The sequence below is a fragment of the Taeniopygia guttata genome, chromosome 11 (assembly GCF_048771995.1).
Source record: "Taeniopygia guttata chromosome 11, bTaeGut7.mat, whole genome shotgun sequence".
In the NCBI taxonomy this organism is placed as follows: domain Eukaryota; kingdom Metazoa; phylum Chordata; class Aves; order Passeriformes; family Estrildidae; genus Taeniopygia; species Taeniopygia guttata.
The window spans coordinates 1,681,731-1,705,686 of record NC_133036.1 but is presented as its reverse complement, the minus strand read 5'-3'; the positions used below and the strand labels follow the sequence as shown (position 1 = coordinate 1,705,686).

General features: G+C 36.9%; 1 protein-coding gene across 3 annotated transcripts in view; it reads right to left on the bottom strand.

The window, feature by feature from the left end:
* Positions 1-23,956, bottom strand: part of FTO (FTO alpha-ketoglutarate dependent dioxygenase) — a 224,967-nt gene that overhangs the window by 133,543 nt on the left and 67,468 nt on the right. Inside the window, exon 8 of one of the 3 annotated variants that reach the window (XM_041718491.2) lies at positions 11,621-13,932. The exons of the other annotated variants lie outside the window; for them this stretch is intronic. Coding sequence (XP_041574425.2) covers positions 13,855-13,932 — 78 coding nt within the window. The 3' untranslated portion in view covers positions 11,621-13,854. Of the gene's footprint in view, positions 1-11,620; positions 13,933-23,956 lie in introns of those variants that run through there. 3 annotated transcript variants of the gene reach the window in all.

Below are 23,956 nucleotides of genomic sequence, written 5' to 3'. Positions count from 1 at the left end.
GGTATTCACTGCTGACAACAAAGGATGAATACCTGACTTGATAGATGAGTAGTTTGACCTAGAAAAACCTACAGCGAGTAGATCACTTCGACATTTCTGAAGAAACTGTAGGTTTTGTCTGCACTAGAAAGTTGTTCCATTTATCTGTACCTGTGGAGCTAAAGCAGTACATTTTCTAGCTATATGAGTTTTAAAGTCATAAACTGAACCAGGTTGAGGGTATTTGGAAATAAGCACTACCTTTATGCCTATATAAGAATATTTATACCAGGGTCTTGAACCGTATATTTAGAAAAAAGGAATCCAAACAGAAGAAATGGCCAAGTAATTTTTGGTTACTCTGGTATGCCACAACTGAATGAATTTCCAATTGAGAGAAAAATAATTCTTTTTATTGGATGATTTAGGCAGTTATGATGAGTCTCTAATATTTTCAGTATGTAGTTACAAATTAAAAATTGTAAAAAGATCAACACTTTCAAAATATTTTTGCTGTACTAATTGGTTTGGCAGTGTTCTGAAGTTGCAGTATAAGCCACCTCATCATGAAAGAGCAACCAAACCACTTAAGATACTTGGAATAAGAGTGGCTTAGCATCTTCAGATGTATGGGTGACTGAAAGGTTACCCTTCAGTCACATTCTCCCAGCGCACAGCCCCTCCACCTCTGAATCATCAATAGCACAAAGACCAAGGCAGGCCTAGCATGCATAGTGGATTATATGAAGTGTAAAACATTGTGGGGAAAAAGCTTTTGAAAGAAGTCAGGAAAAAGAAATCACGCTTGCAAGAAGATCCAGCTGACAGGCCAGTCCCTAACAAGTGAATATGTTTGAGAACATTGTGAATGCAAGAAAAGAACACGCCTTTTGTTTCCAAACCTACAGTGTCTTTACCCCAACTGTTGCCTGCATGGCTGAACATATGTTTTCTGAACAAGAACTGAAGCAGAAAGTGTTCTTTGTTATAATTCACTCCTTTGTATACACCTCCCTTTTTCCATTTTGGTCACATGCAAACAGTAGTTACGCCGAACACTTAAGTTCTGAAGGACTGCACAGCAGTGTATGCTTCAGTGATTATCTGCTATTGCTGAAATCACTTGAGCTAAGATGCACTACAAGACTCACTTGGCTAATCTGCACTCTGGACAGCTTAGATTTTGCAGTGCTGAATCACGCTGAGTACAACCTGTACATGCTCACTCAGCCAGCACTCTGAATTTTCATCCCCAACAATTATGTGCAGTTCTAATAAGCACTGAAGAATTTTACAACAAATGATTTTATGCATTCAGAAGAACTCGAAAGGGTACCCAGTAATTTTCTTAGCATCTCAAAATTAACATCATCAACTATTATGAATAATTTAGGATGGAGGAGAGAAGAGAAAAAATGATGTGTTTCAAAGCCAGAAGTAGGTACTATCTCACAGGCACTGAAATAAACCACAGTTCAAATTAAACACTTATATAATTTTATTGATTCTAATGAAATAATTCAAGATGTTGAGGCATTGCTCTGACTCATCTAATTTATGCTGAAGCTCTAATACTCTAAAACTACATACCAGATTCACTTAAAATACTCATAGATGCAAACTTGTACCAAAATCTCCAAACTAAACCTCTGCTCTTTGTAGCACTCAAAATGCAAACTGGAATCTCTAAAGGTAACAGTAATAGTCACCAAAAAACAGTTAATGCTAGATTCTGAAATCATAATTACATTTTTGTTTTTTAGTGTTTAACTACATGCATGTCACGTTACTGGTTTTCTTAAACAGCAAATCTCAATATCTATTTAGTATGGAAAAGCTATAATATCAGCATTTTCCTCCTATCACTGAAGCCACTACCTGTTGCCATCAAGCTACTTACTCCCTTAGTCACAAAACCTTTCAACACACTGTCTGCAAAAATATAGTTGTGAAGAAATTTAAAGTGTATTTCCAGTGTCATTAGTTTATTGAAATAATTTAAAAAGAAAGCCAAGTTACGGAATGGGTTAAACACTGCAGAATGAAGAAGCTGCAAGCCACAATCAAATGAAACAGCAAGCCACATGTCCAGAAGTGCCTGTGGGCATGCTTTGTCTAAGACACATGCCACAGCAGAATAGCAATTTAGTACATATGCAAGATAACCACATACAGCTGAATCATATCTTCAAATGACATAAGGGGTTCAGTACCATCCTCACAGCTCAAAAGGCACCATGCCTGTGGATATCCCTGTGAGAATGGGATTCTCACCATGTCTTTTCAAAAACGAGGTTTTGTCACACTTGGCTCAAGTAACAACTTCATTACCCCCAGTTACACCATGGTACACCATTGTGAAGATTTAAAATTCATAATCATCTAAGTGCAGTAGTGATACCAGCTGTCATGGCAGAACAGACAGAAAGAGAACTGAGAGCGCACTGCTGGGAAGAACATAGGAAATAAAACCAAAATAGAACCTGCTACACTACATGTATTTAATGTATGGGGAATATGACATTGCCAAGCAGCAAGGAGAACACCAGCAGACATTGCCAGTAGTTGATGACAACAGCATTAGGATATACACTTTTTTGGAAGCTATGATCCTCATTCCTCTACAGAAAACTAGGCTGTCTGATTTCAGTGCCCCATTCTCCTCCAGTTTTGTTACAGTACATAACTATATTTGACATCAAACCATGGGAGAGGTACTCCACATACAGTCCATGGAAATGCTGATGGTGTGCAGCGTAAAACGTACAACAAAATGCAATGTACTAGCAAATTTTTAAAATGGTGATGCTGACAAAAGAGAACAAACAGAAAAGCCTACTGATTTAACTAACTTCAAACAGTTGCCCAAAATACGTAACATCACTAGTTTGAATTCAGTACTTACACTAAATATGGATTCCTTCTGAAAGAACAAGGCAAGTACTTACTCTTAATTCTCTTGCATTCAGATCATGTTCAGGAATAAAGTTTTGCACATGTCATTCTGACTAATTAGAGCATAAAACTACATAAGCCTGTAATATTTATATGCCACTTATATATGGACACTAATTTTCTACTACAAATCATAAAGGGGAATATATATTACTAGTATATAAAGACAATACAAATATTACAAGAAAAAAAGATAATTGCAAAATTACAGTGGTGAACTATAGTTAATAGGTCTGATGAAACTTTACATCCTGTAGGCTCAAAAGAACACTACTTTTTTTTCTTCCAGAATAAAAACAATTAAAAAATACACAAACCACAGCTCCTCCTAAATGTAAGAATATTAAAACTCCATCTAATCTTATATGTGTAAAACCTATGTTTGCTGTATTATATACACACCAGGATACCACACACCCTCAGTTACTGTTTCATCACATTCCAGTTAATTTCAGGGCAGAATCATGGATCCGGAGCATTAACCAAGGAACACTCAGGCACACCTCCACCCCTTCCAAGGATATCAATTCCCACCAAGCTTCTCATCCTCAGCTGCCAACTTTCATTCTGCCAGGAACTCAGTAACATATATTGCTATTTATTTTTCTTCTGAATGCAATGTATCTGTAAACTCTACACTTTATAAGGTTGTTAATGCCAACTGTAGGCAGCTATTTATTAGTCTGATTGAGCTGTGTTCCAGTAAAACACCATGCTACAACACTGAAGAAGAAAATTCAATGCCCAACTATTTGAAAATTTCACTACATCAAAGAAAATCATACAGACAATTTTCATTAATATGACAGCATTCAATCAGGAAAAATAAACTTTACTCATTTGATTCATGTGCCTAACAAAGAAAACAGTGTGATCATGAGATCAAACATACACACACTGATTTCTCTCCAAAACAAAAATCATGTGCTGCAGATTCTGGCAATTCAACAGAGATGACATTTGCATGATGTGCTCCCAAATTATGACAATACAATTTGGAAAACAGACAACACTGTTACAGCTCAGACACCCCATAACTGTGCATTTTGTCACCCCACACCACGACATTCCCAGCTCCTGCCTCACCACTCACCAACTCTTCCTTCTACAGGCACGTGAAACAAGATATGGGTTCTCAAGTTCAGCTGCAAAGTCCAACTTGAGAGAGAGGTCAGAGGTGGCTGACTAATCACCTCTGCACTCTTCCAGAGGGAACCTTTAATCCACTGGTAAAAAAGCAATGTCAAGGATGCATTAACACAAACTGCCTGAGCATCCTTAACAGACACGTACTGAGTACATGCTACAAAGGACACGCTCTCCACTAGCCCAAAAAAGCTTTTGTATCTCCTGGGCCGCTGGAAAAATGAAAAACAGCAGTTTGTGGAGAAGGGTTTGACCTGTGTTCTCTCACACAAAAACCTCTACTGTTAAAGATACATCATGACAAGCTGTGCCAGAGCTCTAAAAATCTCCATGTACAGTCAACTGTCCACCTGCTTCACCTTCTGCTTTACCATGATGCTACAGGGCAAATCTCACTTCAGAGTTAGAGGTACAGCCTAGGCAAACAATCACCCAAACTATTCATGTTAAATTAATAAACTTATTAATAAAAAATATTTATCTTCTTAAAGAGGAAAACATGTCATTTGATAAACTGGTGTCTCTCCTCAGCATTTGAATTCCGGAGTCAGTGTTCTTTTTTTTTTTTTCCACTTCTAAATTTTTTATTTAGGATGTCATTATGCAATCTTTTTATGCGTACCAAATCAATCTTCAAGGACAACTACATTCCTCTAGGAAAAAAAAAAGCTTAAACATTTTCATTAGGATATGGACTGCTTTTTAATGATATATTTGACTATTTTTTCCTATTCAGCCACAACTCTGTCAAGACTGCATGCTGAAAGACTCATATTTACTGACGTCTTAAATATTATACTTTTCTTTTTGTTTTATGAAATTTTTTCTTAAATATTTATTGACAGAACTCCTTAAATATCAAACTACCACTATGTTCTTGAGTTCTACATATCTTTTAAGGTTGGTAGACCTCATCCTGTTTATAACTAGTCAAATCAGTTATTGCCGTACTGGAGAGATCACTAGATATAGTAAGTTGCTCTTACTAGAGACATAGTGTAAGAAAATTAAAACCCAAGGCAAACGTCTCTGCCAAATACCCAAGAGCATAGCAGTTATTAGGAGGAAAAGAAGTATTTTAAGAAGCATTTGTGAAAACTTGTCACAGCATTTCCATTTAAAACAGAACAACCAAATACTATGAACTTCAGCTCATAGTGAAGAGTTTTCATCCTGAGAAAAAAGTGAGATTTCCCTCCCCCCCAAATGGCTCCATTTATGACCCTGTGCAGCAATTAAAAGCATGACTTCAACTATTTTAAGTTATTTTGGCCTACAAAACCAACTAAACGTGATAGTCAAAAATTACCATCAGCACTGGGTTTGAAATCATCTGAAATCTTGGGTCTCAAGGTAAATTCTAGATAATCAAAACAACCTGTAATATTTAAATATATTTCTTCCTTCATACACCAGTGAAAGGTAGGAAAAAAACTTTCAACTCCTGAAGCCATTTCAAAAGGTTACACTTTGTAAATTTTTAACTGATTAAAAGCACTGAGAATACTATTTTAAGTTGACATTTTTAGAAAGTCTTAATTTTAAACCTATTCATCAACACAATCAGTAGCTGGCAAATTGTTATGTAAAGAGTTTGGGGTGGAAAAGAGAAGTTCCAGCTTTGTTTACTACTTTCCAGGCTATCAGGAGCAGAAGGAGAAAAAGCTTCCTCATTTTGTATTATTTGAGGTGAACCCATTAGCTCGGTTAAAAAAAAAAAGAAAAAAGAAAAAGAAATATCACAGGTCAAAAGAACAAAATGACACACAAAATCCATTGCCAAACTGGCTGTCGGTTGGATGCACAAGAGTAATGCTAAACAACTGTGGTATGGAGACAAAATATGCTTTCTTTAGGACATTTTTACAATAAGTTATTTAAGCCTTGTGAACAGCCTTGCCTGGCACCCACCCCTCACACATTAATGAAAACAAAGGGGGCCCATTTACATTGTAACCCCGCAGTGGGGTTAAGCATGTGACCTTAAAGTATGGTGCTCTTGTGCTCAGTGGAAAGGTTCTTGACAATATAAACAAGAATTACTGCTGTTAGAGAAAGGAAAGACAATTAAAAACAATCTAGGATGCATGTTGTACAGCTGTTCAAGTTACAGCTACGTCTGACCCCTAAAGATGCGACAGGTTTCACTTCAGAAACTTAGGACATTTTAGTTTTATTAAAGTAATCCATCAACAAAAACTTAATTAGTACGAAAACATGAGGTTTTATATGAGTAACACAGTGAAAATTATGTATTGCTGGCAAAACATGCCATTGCTGCAGTTAAAAAGATGTTGTGGTCTGCACATCTCTTTCCAATACTTAAGCTTGCCAACAGCTGAGCAAAAAGGAAATCTCTGTAATGAATCCTAAGAGAACCTGTTGAGAGAAAAAACACTGTTCTTGAAACAAATGAGACTTTGACAGGTCAAATCACAATCAAATCTGTTTGACAGACCTTTGTACACAGGCAAAAAAAAACCAACTGGGTGATTCCAGCAAAACTCTGCAGGCACAGTGGCCCAAAATAGATCAGATTGCAGGACCAAGCAGCCACAACATTTTTTAAGCTTAATTTTGGATACCATTGATTCCAAATGCAATAAAGACAGACTGCAATTATGGTCAGTAGTTTCTTTAAACATGCCTACAAAATTTCTAATAACCAAGAAAATACTTAAATTTTAAAGAGAAAATTATAGAACAATTTTTTTCCCATCAGTCGCTAAAACTAATTGTCCTAATATTGTCCTTAAAAAATAGGGTTAGAGAAGAAAAACTTCTGAGAAAATAACAAAGATCTTGGCTAAGTTTCATAAAACCACAATTTTCCTGCCTGTTTGATCTTTGTACAGTCAGCATAAGCCACTGAAACTCCTCCACAAATGAAAGGCATTCATGGGAAGCCATCAGAAAGCATTGCTTGTCCTCTGGGACCCAGGACAATAAAAGAAAAGTTTGTGTCTGCCACGTGGGCCTACAATTCAGCTTAAATGAACAAACCATTGCAATATCCTTTGGCTTTGTGAAAACGATACTTCCTACTTTTTTTGGAAGAAAGGAAGTCATATATAAACAGAACAAAGGGAAGAGGCAACACAAGTAGAGCCTCTCATAATAAATATCACAGTGAAAGTTTTGCTCATCAAACCAAGATTAAAAACATATTTTAATCTCCCAAGTTTTATGCCTTTGATGTATGTTCAAGAGGAAAGCTTATATATTTTGTAAGATTTACAACATTTCTAGTGGGAATAGCTTCGTATTTCAGTTTTCTTCCCTTCTTTCTGAAATTGAGAATGTATGGGGCTGATTCTATCCCTTAATGCTGTGTCATATCAAACACTTCTGTAGAGAACAGAAGTTAGGATGTCCTTTGGACATTCTCCCCCAATAAATAGGCTAGTGTTCTACTGAACAAAGCACTGCAAAGTCATTATAATGCTGTAATGGTAACCTATGCAACTAGGAAATACTTCTTAAAATGTCAGCTTTCCTAGACCACAGGAAAGTTCAAACATTTGCACTGAACTCCATAGCATAGAGAAGCACTAAAGTGCATTTCCTTGTGGTGCTAAAATTAGGAGATTTAGGTTAAACAGCTTCAGTAGAAATAGCAGTAATTTATTGTCTGTAATTTCACCACTACATGCCCACAACAGCCTGATATGCCACACAAAGCATTAATTTTCACAATTGCAACACACAACCCTTATACAACAGGGGCTCCCTTTGTAACATCTTCTGTTCAGTTTTGCACTATTTTCTTGACCTCCCATACAACCTTTCTGGGCAGCTTTCCTTGTTCTTTCTTGAAATAGCACCCATTGCTAGGACAAAAGAACCTGCTCTTAAAATCACATTTTCTTGCTGCAACACAGTCAAACACCTGCTCATTTCCACAGTCTTAGGTGAAGGCGAAGCCAAATACAACAATGATCCCCTAGATGGTATAAGGCAAAATAGTTGAAAGTTTCAGTATAAGTAACAACGAAAGAGTGGGTAAGAATGCTGTCCCTGATGTTGCAACACTTCTGGCTTTGGTTTTATCTACCAACCATTAACTTTGGGGGACATCATCAGAAATTCTCAAATATAGTTTCACAGACACAAAGACAGAAGAGCAAAGGTGAAATTTGCCAGAATTGTCATTTTAAGCAATTATTACAGTGAAGATAACTGTACTGTATATTGGTAGGACCTAGTTTAACAGTATTTAAGAAAGATCTGTTAACTTCAGAGAAATATGCAACTGAAAGTAAACACTGGGTGGTAGATAGGTGTGTACTCAGGAGGTAGAAAGGAGAAAACAGGTGAAGGAAAAGGTGACAGGATCTTCTCAAAGCCATGTCAGCCCCTGGAAAGCTGATAGAGTCTTCTCCTCTGTGCCATTTCAAAGGTACATGGACCCCATAGCTGTCTTTCCAAGCATTCCCAATCAGTCCATTTGATTCCAAAGATACACAAGAGATGCAGAAAGTTGTCCAGAAATGGCAAATTGCAGATAAAGAAAAAAAGGAGGAGACAGAGTTTTCAAGGACACTAAGAACCCACCACAACAGACTGTCTTTCTTAAGGAAAATAAGTGAAATGCTGCAAGAGAAAAAAGGGATATCCTACCAGAAAATTAATATAGATTTTAACTTAGGAACAGTCAATAAGAGATTATTTCAACACTATAGGAAAAACAACAATAAATTTATAATCAGAAGTGCCAAAGCTGGAATTACACCAAAGAAACTTTAAGGAGCCTGACGGGGAAGACAGGTGTCTTGTCAATAAATACTGTGCCAAAAGAAGGTTCAGGCACAACTTCTTAAGTCATTTGCCCAAAGCAAATAGCAAGCAAATGAAAGTGTGAGCAATAATAGGATTCTTGTCTCCTACTCTCTATTTCCCTTCATGTTGCCATATGGTATCCATATCTGGAAGGATAAGCAGTACTTTGTACCCTGGTGTTTCAGTTTTCATGACACTTTACAAGTCTCATTGCTCATTTCACCGCTTTCTACGAGTTACTCCTTAATGACACCCAGCCATTGCTTCCTTTGCTTTCCTGTAAAAACAACATACTCAGGAAATAATGAATGTATATTTGTCTCTTTCAAGTAACTGCAGCTCTGTTTGAGCCATTTACTTTGCAATAAACTTTTAAAAGAGAGCTGCTTTTTTTTTTTCCAATCAGAATAAAAATAAAGTGTTTGTGTATCTGAAGGGTCACAATACACTAATTAAAAAAAAAAAATACAAATAATGCCCCATAGCCTCACTTCTGAGCTATAACCTACAGTAACTCCTCCACCTCAGCAACGAAAAAATTAAATCACTCTGCAACAACTGAGCACTCCATAGTTCATTTTGACTTTTCAGCCCAAACAGAAATATCCAGTGACTGGTATAGTTCACAAAAAAGACTATCAAATTGCTTCTAATGGTTAGTTTCTACAAAGCATACTTGCTAGAGGGAGTTACTTAAGCAGTAGTTGTGGAAACAAGAAAGCATTGGTCCAAAGGGGAGTGTAGGCTTATTAACAACAGCACCCAAGCCCCAGCTGAAAGAAGCACCTGAAAAGGTAGAACAGTTTTGTCTTTAAGTGCAAACAGTGAACTTCAACTACAGGTCAAGGCTGAGCAGTTTCACTGGAAGGGAAAAGGAATCCTCCAGAACTGGAGGCCAGGACCAGGTAGAAAATAAACCAGTGATGAACATGACTCTAAGGGTTACTGTTTGGCAGGGAAATCTCTCTCTTCTTATTCTTCCTCAGTGTCCAACCTGCTGTGTATCCTATATGAGAAAATTCTGCATTTTTCTGCATGACAGTAGCCTCTGAAGCAGGTATCAAAACTTATGCTTAAGAAACAGAATTGTACACTCAAAATTTTAAGATACTCTAAGGCAAGGTAAGGCAAAACTTCTGAAAACAAAACACTGCTCATAATAAATTAGGAGAAAGTAAATTCCTGGGAAATTTTAAGTTTTTCATGTCTCCCTAAACCCCAGATTTTTAAAGTCTCTTCCATTCACAAACCATTGCAACTCCCTGGAAACTATCCTAAAGGCTAATGTTTCCCTATGGTTAGAAACGTGTTTGGCATGTGTGCTACAACGTGGTCATATTCTAAATTTTTCACCTCAATATGATAAACCTGAATATGAAAAAATACACAGAAATAGAGGTTAGATTATTTTTGCCTAACAATACGATAAAATTAATATAGCAAAGGTAAAAGATTCATCACTGTTCATAAGAATTCATTGACCCAGGGAATTTTTTCATCTGTCCTCTCCTTTACTTTGCTAGACAGAAAATAGATTTTGCTGGCTATGTTTAATTTCCGCAGCTGTCACTGTGATCTAAAACATTTATATTGGAGCAATCACATTTTTCCTCAGGAAACCAGGAACTGGAGTACCAGTTCAAACACTGGATAGTCTATCTACTATCTTCTGACCCCAGTGGTGTCCTAGATTTAGGAGATGGATGGTGCAAATAAGCAGAAAAATATATTTTTATTTAAATTTGAAAAATGCAATTAAACAGCAAAAATGCAATGAAACAGCAAAAGTTGACATGGTTTATATATGCTTATTGACTGGGTTAGTACAAATGTAGGTGTAAAAATGCCAAGTAAACTTTCAAAAATAGGTGTGAAATGAAAACAGGATATAATTAATATTTCTAATGTCAATCTCTAAACATATTTTAATGTCTAGTAATGTAACAATATAACATATATTAATATCTTTAATATGGATGTCTAGTAATGAATTTAATTATATAAATTCTGATTATGGAACAAGTCACCAAAAAAGAGCATCACAGGCAACAGATTCATAGCCTTACTTGTAAGTCATGTTATTTACTTAAGCCCATTATGCAAATTTTCAAATCTTTGTTTTAAGAAAATATTACAGCACTTCTACAAATATATATGGTTCAACCCAAGAAAATAAATGGCTGTTTGTGATAAATGTAAGAAGGAATCCAAAATATTTCAGCAGATTTTGAAATAGGACTACCAAAATTCCAATGTACTATATATTTGTAGAGAACATAATCTTCACTACAAAAACAGCCAAATACATTTTTCTAGCTATAACAACTAAATCAGCAAACAACTTTGTTGATCTTCCATGAAGCAAGTATTATTTAGTAAGCTGTTTCTTATTCTCAACCTTTAGTTGTCTGTTTTTTCAGTCTTGCTACCCACTAATTAATATCCCTCCCACATGCCTTTTTTTTTTTTTTTTTCCTTTTTTAGTATTAAACATGGATTTACACAAAACCAGTAACAATTTTCAGTAAAAACATATTCTGGTTTTAATCAGGAAGTTCATCACTTAAAATTTCACACATGCACACTATTCCAAATGTTCTGCAGACTTTCAAGCTCAATGCTCTGCTACCGTGAGGTCATAACATGACCACTCCCTCAAGAAAGCTGATTCAGGACTATGTCAGCACACAAAAAACTATTTTGACATATAAAGTGAAATTATACATTCACACAGAACTCACATTTCTAACTAATTGTAGCATTTATATTAGTAGCTTACATATTTAATAGCCCCAGAGCAAGACATTATTTAATTCTGCAGCCAAGTTTACGAGATGAAAATTCAGATCGTCATATTAATACCTTCAGTTCTTTTAACCCTAGCATCCTTCGTACTTCCAAGACTCCTTATATTCATTATTATTTATATTCCTATTTCTCTCACTTTATTATTACTCCCTCTTTTCTGCAACTTATTTCCTCCCAGTTTCTTGCTCTGCTCACAAAACCATGCTGACCTTTAATTTTGCCTCCTACCGAATTACTTCAATTGCTTTCAATACATTTTGTGGTGCCAGACTACTCACAAAAGTAGAAGAAAAAAACCATTTCTAAGCATAAATGAAACTATTAAATGGAAGTGAAACATTAAAGGCACAAGGAACGAAGCCAGTGTAGTATTTAGTATTTCCACTAACCACAGGCCAGCAGTTGAATGGCAGTCAGCACTTAAGCAATCTAATAACAGAGAAATCATGTAGGAAGCCACAGGGCAGTGTGCAGCATTCCCCCTGGAGCATGTACAGGAAAAAAGTACCCCTAAAATTTTAGCATGTCTGCTTTTTATCCCACAACATAGGAACTAATTGCCCTCAGTGTCTGAGCTGGATTCCTGGCATGCTGGAGCAGAACAAATACTACTTTCTCACCTATCCGTCACAGCAAACATGAAAGATTATGACAACAGCAAACCAGCTAATCTTAGCACCTCACTGAGCTCAGAGCAAAACACCAGGCAGCAAAGCAGAGAGAAACCCAGCACACACAGACAATGAAGCAATCATCAAATGTGTGGCCAGACAGGAGCAACTGGCCACTGTGCTTCCACTCATGTAACCATCATCCTAGCTGCTGTAGAGCATCATTAAAACACCCACAGGTTTGGTACGTAGTTAAACATTTAAGAATTACTACAGTATGTTTCATTTTTCTGGCAGACTGCAGGACTTCATCCAGCAGTTCAGGCTTTAAGCCCATTCTGGTAACTGAGTTAAAACAGAGCTTTTTTACACCAGTGAACTCATGTCCCAGCTCTGCAAACACTGTCAACATTTGTTCATACTAGTCTGATGCTGAATTTTGTTAAAGCAGCAAGTCAGGAGCAGCTTGAGCTGAGAACAATCTATAAGCTCAAAGCACTGCCCCAGCCAGACGAGCCACTCTCCTCCTGGTTTTGGCTTCCTAACTTTTTTAGTGTTTCCTTTGCTCTTTGACCATCTCCTTTGTTTACATGTAAGTCCTAAACGCTGCAGAGGGCTATGCTGCACCAACATAATTCTCCTCTAACTGGCTTGCCACAGTTTCAGGTACTACCAGAGAGGTTTTGTAGTGGAAAAACAACAGTGAGGGAACTCTTGCAGATCTTCCATCATGCCCACACTTTGCCAGATTTGGAGTAGGTGAAATGACCAGCCTGAAGAAATCTCCAGGTGGAACATGTACCTCAGATTTGCAGTCAAGGAATGTGCTATTGGTCACCTTTACAGCAGGGAGCAAAGCCAGTGTCACAGCACTTTGGTGTACACTGGCAATGGCTGTAGGCCACTGTAAAGGCTTTGCAGGTGGACACAGCAACTCAACAAACTTGGACACATAACTGAATTCTGCTGGAGATGTGGGAATGGTTACACAACCCCAGAAATGTGTGAAAAACAAAACAGCAAAAATCCTTTGGTGCTTCCCTCTCAGTCAGATCCAGCACTTTAAAGAACACAGCTGAGAAAAACACAAAAAACCCCACAGTATTTTGAGAAAGGCTGAAATATTAGGGCAAGGGTAACTTCTGCACAGCCAGAGCCTTTGAAACAACTGAAGGCTTTTAGGCTCCTCAATTCTGAAACCACAATGACTGGGATACAGCTGGCAGCTGGACAAGAATCTCTGCAATATCTCCACATCACCTGAAATGACAGCCATATATATTTATACCTTATAAAGTGTGTGTTTATATGTATACATACACAAATATATATATGCACATACATTTATAATCTTTAATAGATATTTCTAAAAAGGCTTAGAATGACACACAGGTAGGTATCTACTTTTTAAACAGGCTTAAGTAGGGAATATATTTTTCCATGTGCTTTTTATTATGATTTTTTTTTTTTTGGTTATGAGATTTTCATAATTTTTAAATGGAGGATTTCTGGAGGCGCTGTTCAGTGCAAAGAGAACTTACGTTCTTATGCCTACATCTCCAACAGACTCGGGTCCCTAAGGAAGAATCATGCTCCTCTTCTCACCCCAAATTGTCTCAAAATGATTTTCAGATAAAACAAAGAATGAAACAACCTTTAGGAAGAAAAAAAAAAAAAAAAGAAAAAACACTGAAAAAACCCAAACGCCAAATAAAAGAATGTACCTTTGACCTCTGGTAATTCAAATAGAGTGTTAATCACCAAAGGATTAACACCCTCTGTATTGTAAATAACATAACCAGTCATCAGGAAATTATAACACCCCATATAATCAAGAAACACTGAAGTCTATAATAGAACTATGCCCAAGCAGTGGGATGAGAAGTACTAATATGAGAAACTTAACACATTGTATCAGTTAAGAGAGATTCTGCAACTTCAGGCATTATGGAGAGCAGCCTAGAACTTAAATAGGCAAATCTTTTACCCTCCATGTGTGCACACAGCTGTATATACATACATATATATGCATCCATGTGCAATATAAACACACAAAAATATTTCATAAGCCTTAACCTTTATATGCATTTTTTAAATTTAAAAAAATCTATGCATATATAATCACCTTTCTTAAATGAATAATTTTATGTATGTGGAATCAAAAGCAAACATTTTCCAACACACTTTAAATAGTTTTCTGCATTCAACATAATTATGTATTGCTTAAATAAAGATTATTTCTTTTATTTGGTTATCTCTCCCTTATTTTAAATGTAGTATTATTACAGCACAGAGGTATCCATTAAGAGAATTCTATCAAAACACTACGTTTTTAAAGGGATGGGTGAAAAAAAAATCAAAGAAATCACTACCCACAGTATTTGGCTTTGCAGGAGACACACAGCTACACCCTTATCATCTGCCATCTCCCCCATAACCACTTCCCACTCGCAAAGCCTCTCCATCCGATTTTCTCTCAAACCACACCATTCCTTTTTGCCTGAGAGCCTTTGCCATCCTTTCCTACTTTTTCTCAACCTCCAAGGCTCTTCCTGCCAAGCTTGTTCTCTATTCCCACTGCACCCAAAGGCCCCTTCCACCCCCAGTCCCAAGTTTGGGCGCAGTTCTGCACTGACTCCAGAGCCGCTGTCCCGGAGCCCTCCTCACCTCGCCTCAGTCCTGCCCAGGGAAGGCTCCCAGCCCTTCCGTGCTTGCACTGGCACCTGCTGCCACCCTCCCCCTGGCCAGCTGCAACTGCTTCCCTGACTGCTTCTTCCCCACCCCTTACTCCTTCAGAAACCTGTAGAGGTAGGTAAGTCAGTAGCATTAACAAGCCAGATGAAGCAAATGAGATGGTAAGTAGAACTCACTCGGCACTTACTGTTTCCAGCTGTGCCTGTGCCTTGCTAATCAATCTCCTCTATCCACACAGGAGGGTTCCACTAGGACCCCAGCTTGCCCAAGAGGAAAATCAGACCTTTTCCTCAACATGGAGTATCTCATGAAGAATAGAAAGAGCAACTCATCCCAAGAAAGAACAACTAAGTTCAAATTACTTTGTAATAGTATTTTCTGCTGAGACTCAAAGATCAGTGGAGAAAAGATCCACGTTCTGACAATCACGCTGCCTTAGTTTTCTTCTTCCAAAGAACAATAAAAGAATGTAAAGTCATGGAATCAGGTGACACATCTACAAGCAGGCAAGCCAAGGCTGGGATGAAAATGGACAGCTCTTGCCATGTATAAAAATTTTAAACTTAGATGGGGATAAAGAGAAGAGTTGACCTTCTCAGTTTGAGAAGCCTTTACAATCTAAACTGCATTAGAATTTCCCCTTTAAATCTTCAGGAAAAAGGACACACTCCTTTAGTTCACTTCCTCCCACTGCAGAATAACTAGCAAATCTTATCTTTTTCTAGCCCAGTATAAAAATCCCACAGAATTTCTCCAACCTTGAGTCAGTCCACAACTATGAAATACAGTTTCTAAATGAAATGCACTTTAAATCTGTACCATGAGAAAAAAGCACAGCTTAATTAAGTTAACTAAGCTGATTAAGCCATGCTCTTTCACCTACTCCAGGAAGTATTTAGCCCTGTAGCCATCCTAAAGGCACCTCACACAGTGTATGACATGTTTTCCAGAGATACTGTATATATTTAGTCACCGTGGAAGGGGAAAAAGCAAACACCCTATATGTCAACATGCCAACAAAAGAACAGAAGAAGTATCAGCTGATAAAGCAGCTGTTTACATCTCATTCTTGTCTGGAAGGTAGGTATTACATTACAAGGGAATAGACAAAGTTAAGAGAACAGCACCTCACCACCACAGATCTGTTATAAAATAATTTAAGTAGGAACACATTCTCCAAAAATCCTGACCATTGATATTATTACTTGGATCTTTGTAAGTTAACAAACAACTCAGACAAATTGAAAACTGAATCGGTTACAGCAGCTTTATTTTAAAATAATTAAGAATATTCTCCTTTGTTGTATTTAAATGCCTTTTTATCATTAAAAGAATTATTTAAAAATTTCAATCCTTTTAAAATCTATAAAAGCAATTTCTAAAATAAAGACATAGCAGTATTCTTATCTTGGCTTTTCCTGGTACAAGGCTGCTGCTCTGTGTCTCATAAAGATTTCTGGCAGAGTGAGAAAACCTGGTCAGTATCAGAGTCTTTCCTGGGACCTGTCTGCAGTGTCGACAAGCAGCTAAGCTGAATATTAATACACTCTCCATCATCAAAAGCTGTTGCATACCCAAAGGATGAAAAATATTTTAATCAGCTTTCAGCTTGTCTAGTAGAAGTCGGTTTATTCCTTTGGGATTATACATCTATGTGCTCAATTTTTGTCTTTGCGCTCTCTCTCTCCATACATATTACTTTTGAAACTAGCAGCAAAGAGCCTAAATCTGCTGTTTTGTTGGGAAAAGCCAGCTAATGCTGTGATTCAATTACAGTATTTTACATTAAAGAAGAAAATGTAGACGATGAAAAGCAAAGAAAAACTAGAGAAAACAGCCCTGTTATCAAGTTTTTTAAAGAAACCAGTGAGACTTTTTTTATTTTGTTCAACATCTCCCCAGATTTTAAGAGTTTTCAAGACTGGTTCATCTGTTGACTTACCCATCTTTTCCTCTCCCCAGTAATTATTGCAAATTCACAATTCCTTTAGCATAACAATCACCAGTGGAATTGACCTATGAATGTATAAATAATATATAAATATGTGTATCAGGTAAGTCTGACATGGAAACCAACAAATGATCAGTAATGGAAAAATGGTTTGAAGTGCCTTGTCTGTAGCAGTGTACCTGCATGGCAACCTCTGCTTTTTCTGCTGTCCTTCATCTTAGAGAGAATGCCATTCACTGTAAGGCTGCATTAATGAAGAAAACACCTACAGGAGAAGACTTTTGAAAGTGAGAAATATTAATAGTCTTAATTCTGTTTATTTTTAATTTTTTCAAAAGCATAATAATATTTTGGACTAGGCTCTAGTCAGGATTTGTATTGGTCTTTGCTTTGAGCTTCTACATAAATGCAATACAGAACTAATTTCATCTTGCCTCAGCCCTGCTTCCTGGACGCGCAACACCATTGTGCCTTTTCCTCTTTCCCATAAGATAAGACATGAAGAAATGTAAGGCTCTGCTGATTTTCAGATTTTCTATCACCTCGTGGAAGCCTGACGAGTACAACCTCTGTGTGGTACTACACAGCATCAGCCTCAACTGGTTTGTACTAAGACTAATCTTAAAATAATTTCTATCATCCATCAGCAACACAACCAATCATTACTTCTGAGCAAAAGAGTGAATTCTGTGGTGCTACTACTGCAAATTACTTCAGCACAAAAACTTCTGTTTCATGAAATGGAAGCATGACATTGGACAGAAAGAAACCAAAAGGATCACAATGAGTTAACTTGCTCTGCCATGTAAAAAAGTCTTATAATTCAGTTATCCAAGCTGAGTCCCACCACAACATCACAAAACAATTGACCTTCTAGCTGGCTGGTGAAGCTCTAATCCATTAGCATGTAGGACACAGCTTGAAGATGGAGTTAAAATGTAATTATTAGCAGTGTGTATATGCATACATATATATACAGACACATAAAAATAATCACTTCAGTTTATTACACAATGATATTGATCCCTAGGCAGCTAGACAACATGAACTGATGCACTGTTCCCAGCTATTAACAGTGCACTTTGTGGATCATTGCATGCTAAGCACAGAGCTGGATTCATCTCCAGCACAGCTCCACTGCTGCCATTCCTGTCCCCCAGCAACAATCCAGCCTGTTTCATCATCCCCTCCATCATTCTACTCTATTACAGAAATTCAAAATGAGTCCTTTGAAAACTACGCATATTGTGATAAACAACCATATTATTTTACTGGAATAATTTAAAAGATTTGCTGCATTTAAACTTTATATTAATGCCTCTGTTGTGAAAATTATATAGAGTTCAGATTGACTAGCAGTCCAAGGAAAACTGCCAAAATCTGATGTTCATTTGTAACATTTGAGAAAAGCCAGTAATTATCTTCCTACTGCAGAATAGTAAACATTGTTGTATCTATAGCTTCAAGATCATTAAGCAGAAGCATGTGTAGGGATAAACAGAAAGTGCAAAAAAGATTCACACAAAAGCTCCTGAGAAAGAGACCTGGGAACTGCCAGGAGACAGTCAGAGTCAGCCAAAACACAGTAAGCTCTTTCTTAACCAGATAGAATTTTCCCATCTGAAAAAAAAAAAAAAAAAATTAACAGCTCCTATGTGGCCCCATCTACACTTTCCAGTCATGATACGGGAGCCAGAAATTTGTCTGTTTCCTTCAAATGCAGGATGTTCTCTCCCTAGGACATAGCCAATAAGTAATTGTCAGATACAGAAAAAAATCACAACCTCATTTAATTGAGGAGGAATTTAAGATCAGAAATTGTCTGCAATCTAAAACCAAAGTTAGATCTCAAAGTTTTGATTGCCAGACTGATTTTGAAAACTACACCTCAGTGACTTACACAAGTTAAAGAGAGGGTCAGTAAAAGAATCAGCACCTAATTCATCAGGGCATAATGCTCTCCATAGCAATTTCTGAAGCCAAGTTATATTTCTTTACGTACAAAATGAAAGCTGCAATTCTGAGCAAAGATGAAGTAACTATTAAAGAACACATTACAAAAATACTATTTGCCCATGATCTTGTTAGGAATTAGAAGGACTGATGATCAGATAGGAAAGAAGAGGTATCAATGCAGAACAGCAGCTTTTCAGAAGACGTCACCTCCTTCGCCTACCAAAGCCATTTGGAAAGTAAAGCAGCTGTGTTCTATTTTATAGTGGTTACAGAGCCACTAAAATACAAAAGCAATAAAACCACATTTAGCAACACTAGCTGTATTTAAAAAAATACAGCAATGTAGATGGTGACATTTTAGTCATACTGCCATTTGCTTTCACTTTCATTCAAAATCACAACTTACCCTAGTTTATAACAATCACAGTACAAATTATTCCTGCCAAACCACTGTAATTCACAGTTTTAACATCAAACCAAACCCTTTTTTTTCTGTGTAGCATGTCCATAAACTTATATACACAAATACAAATCCATAAGCTCTGTATCTGATCACTTCTACGATTGAATAAATAAGAACTATAAATAGTTTTAAATACTGGTAATAATTAATCAATTTCCATATAGCATATAACAAATTCTAAAAACACATATTAATTTCTTTTCAAGAAATACTATTCCCAGTCTTCATATACAGTCTTTTATTAAGCTTTTCTACTAGGAAATAGATTTCTGAGAACATTAAAGCATATCATAGAATCTTCTGGGTTAGAAGGTAGCCTAAAGACAATTTAGTCCCAATTCCCCCTGCCATGGGCAGGAACACCTTCCACAATCCTAGGTTGCTTCAAGCCTTGTCCAGCCTTGCTCTGAACACTTACAGGGATGGGGCAGCCACAGCTTCTCTGGGCACCCTGTGCCAGGGCCTTGACAGCCTCACAGTAAACAATTTCTTCCTAATATCCAAACTAAACTGTCCTCCATCAGTCTAAAACCATCCCCCCTCATCCTGTCACTCCATGTCCCTTGTGAAAGAGTTGCAAAGAATACAGAGACTGGTAAAACAATAGCTCAATACTACATCATCATTTCCACAGAAAATAATAAGCCTCAATAAACACACTATTAATACAAAGATCTTTTGTTATTCTAGTGTATACCACTCTAAGGTTTTGGGAGAACAAATTTGATTTCTGCTGATTGTGGTGCATGCATTTATGCCTTAAACTCTAGCACAGAACTCATTGCATTTTGCATGGAAGTGCAGGTATTTGGAACACACAATTGTATACATGTAAGAGTATAAACATAGTGAGGATCACAGAAAGAAGCCCTGTTACAGTAAGGATAAAGCACAAGGCAATAAAATTCCAATTATCCAAAACTGCAGCTCACCAAGATCCAGCTGTGTGCTCAAGAACACCCACAAATGTCAAATTTGCAACTCAGGTGCAAATCCACCTGGAGGGGAAGGCAGAGGCAGGACCAGGCCACAGGCACAGCCACACAACCCAGCCTGGTGCTCCACCTGGGCCATCAGAAATGCAGCTCCCTGTCCCACAGGACAGGAATGCTCCTAAACTTCTCCTGGCTCACGCCAGCGCACATTACAACCTTAATGTTGTCAGTGTGATTTTCCCAGAATGCTGTCGAGTGGGAAGGCTGCCCTTTGAACAATTCCAGTTTCTAACAGAAATGTTACAGTGGCTCATATCAACGCAGCTCAGATCTCAACCAGCTCACGGAAGGGTTAAAAATAGAAAGTGCTATCCACTGGTTTGCTCTGATGTTCCTGGAGATATTGTCACTGGATGTATCCTCAGAAGAATTCTATTCAACACCTCTGTCTTTAAGTACAAAGCTGTAGGCTGTAGCAGCTTTAGGAAACATAAGTATCCTTTTTTCTGCTGCACAGTATCTGTGTGTGAAATTCTCTAAAGGGGTTTAAGTATTTACCCTGAACACTATCAGACAGTTTCTAAAATTTTCCTTATCCTGTTGCAGAAACACTTCAAAGAGAATCATAAACACAGTCTTTTGTGCTTTCAGCACACATGTTGTTTTGGAAGCTTAAGTCTGAATTCCCTCAGAATTGTAAATAATTTTTTTCCTCAAAGACGTGCAATACAACTTTACTTTTTTTTTTCTTTTTACAGTTTCATTGTGATTCTACTACAGACAATGCTAAATCCTCTCTCCCATATCTGACAGCTAAAAATATTAGGGTCAAAGAAATTATTGCCAGGAAAAAAAAAATAAAAAGAAAAAAAGAAAAAAAAAAAGGAAAATAAGTCTCCAGGATCAAGTTTTGTTGTTGTTGTTTAAGATAAAAGATACATTTCCAGAAACATCTGACTTCCAGTGTACATAAAATATAATCTGCCAAGAATACATTTATTTGAAGGCTCTGGCCTAAACAGATAAGGAGAGCCCCAAAAGACAATAAATATGGTAAAATTTGGGTTTTCAAGCTGCCATGTTGCTCCTGCATTTCACAGCTCATTAGGCAAATCCGATCACCCATCGCCACATGGCCCTCCAATAAAGTGTGACACTGCAATATCTGAGCACCACGGGAAAACCAGAAGAGAAATTAAAATAATACCTCAGAGTTCCTGGAATTTTGGCTGACAAGGTCAAACCAATTCAAGTGTCAGTTAAGTTGCTATGCAATTTCTGAAAGAAGCTAAACAACCAACCAGCCTGTTTGTGATCCCATTATCTATTTTTTTAAAAATAATTGGTTAGTTGTTTAAAGTGCCAAAGTCTACAAAAGCTAGGAGAATTCCTTGTAAAAGCATATTTTTTTTCTTAGAGCTTTTCATGGTTATCCGGGAACTGAAATGCTCTTGATTTAAATACATATTTAAACCCTTGCTTTAATTTTGGAGAAAAAAAATGGCTCTGGGCTGAGATTTTGTAGCTCAAGTTTCAGTGTAGACTCAATTCTAACTGTCAGGCTGTAAGCCCCTGACAATAGTGGCTTATAGCTGAAACTATGACATACTCCATATATAGCAATAGGAACAAATAATGAAACAGACCTCAAAAAGGAAAGAAAAATAATTTTACAATAAAATAGCCTTGCTCTCTGATTTCCAAGTCAGCTGTATAAACTGATAAAAAACCTGTTATTAAGAATAACAGTAATAATGAGACTAAAGACAGTTTTTAGAAAGTTTTGACAAAAATCAAATCAAGATGAAATATACCAGCCTTCATGAAATGTCACTTTCATCATTCCACTTACACCAAGTGTGCACACTTCTGCTTTTGCACTACTACAAATTAAAAGGTGTGTTGCATTTCATTATCATCCGCTGTTTTAAGATGCCAAAAAATGAAACAAATGGTGTAACAACTACTTGTGTTTCAGTTATCCCATTAAGAAATTACTTCCTCCAGATCTATGTTTCATTCCTTTAAGTAGTCCCTTCACTGTAGGTAGTGAAGCAGTTGTGCTGTTAAATGCAACTCCAAGTCACTCACGCTTTTCTCTACAATTCAGTTCCATGCTTTCTTTCATCTTGCTAAATTCCTGCATAAATAGGATTAAATGGAGCCTAGCCTACCTAAAATAATTATATATGTTGTGATTTTATACTGCAATGAAATTGATACATTTTAATAATGCCAGTCTTGCCTCTTTCCCACTAAAGTCAATAAAGGTTGTTAAGGCCAACTGCCATATAAATACATTGCTACATTGCTAAATGGACTGTCAAAGCAGGAAATACAGTTCACACCATATAGCACTGTTCAGCTCTTTTGTGTTTTAAGGAACACTAGATATATTTTTAAAAGCCTTCAAAAATTCAACTTGCAAGTGTAGCCATATATGTTTACTTTTCATTCCACAAGAAAAAAATAATTTCATTGATTTACATTTTACTTTTCTCATGTGAATCAACCTAAAACAAAATAATCAAAAAACGGCTGTCAGACTTCTGCAGTTCTTACAGATTTGGTGTGGTGGTTACAGATTTTCATAGCTAAAATAAATGTCAGATTGCAAGGTTTGCATGATATCAGACCCTGAGAGACAAATTGTCTCTCCACTGAATCTCAGAACAGCTACAGCAAGACTTGCTCACATCACATGAGATTTCAGCTTTTCAGACTTCTCTTTACCCAGAAAGCAAAGCCTGTACGGTCTTTTTTCAAATGGTAACTCTCCCTTTGAATTCTGCAAGCATTTATCCTGATGTTGCAGGCGATAACGTGTTAATCTTGGATGACTTTTAAAAAAAACCCTCCAACATATGAATAGCCTTCATATTTTCAGGGGAGGGAGAGAAAAAAAAAAAGGAAGATTGGTTAAACTGCTTCAGATTTAATGGCTCATAAATTCATGAGGTAATATTGTGGGAAATGTGATGTTTTATCAGAATGTCATTCAAATGAAAGGTTTAACATTTACATCACAAGAGTGAGCTCTAAGTAAAACTATCCTCAGGGAAAGAAATGCCAGGAATAAACATTATGATAAAATTGTGTGCTTGCTATAATGTAAAAAAATATTTCATAAAGCCCACAGGTTTGAAGACACTGGGCTAAACTTCTTGCAATATCATACTCTGCTGTGACAGAAGAGCAATTACAATTAGCAGAATCAGAGATAACTTTGAAACTTTCTTTTCTTCTTTATAGCTGCTTTATTAATCAAGGGGAAAAGAAAAAAAAAAAAACCACCCACAGAAGGTCTCTGAGACTGACTTTTGTATCACTCTAGACACATATACAGAAAAGCTATGTCAACAGTTGTTCAGCTCATACACAAAGGAAAAACATGCTTAAATATTTCCTTTTAAGAAATAATTCCTTTTAAGCAGCAAAGACCAACAATTCTAAGACGTTTTACTTTAAGCATTTTATACTTCTCCCTCTTTTTATTTTTTATGAATCATCCAGCTAAAGTTACAAACTTGGAGGGTAAAAAAAAAAAAAAAAAACAACCCATCGACTGCAGACTACTGGGTACCTTCAAAAATACCCTTTTGATTTAACGTATCTGCGGAAGCTAAGCACGCAGCGAAGGAGTGAGTTTGGATGTTAAATTGCTGTTGCACGCGTTAAC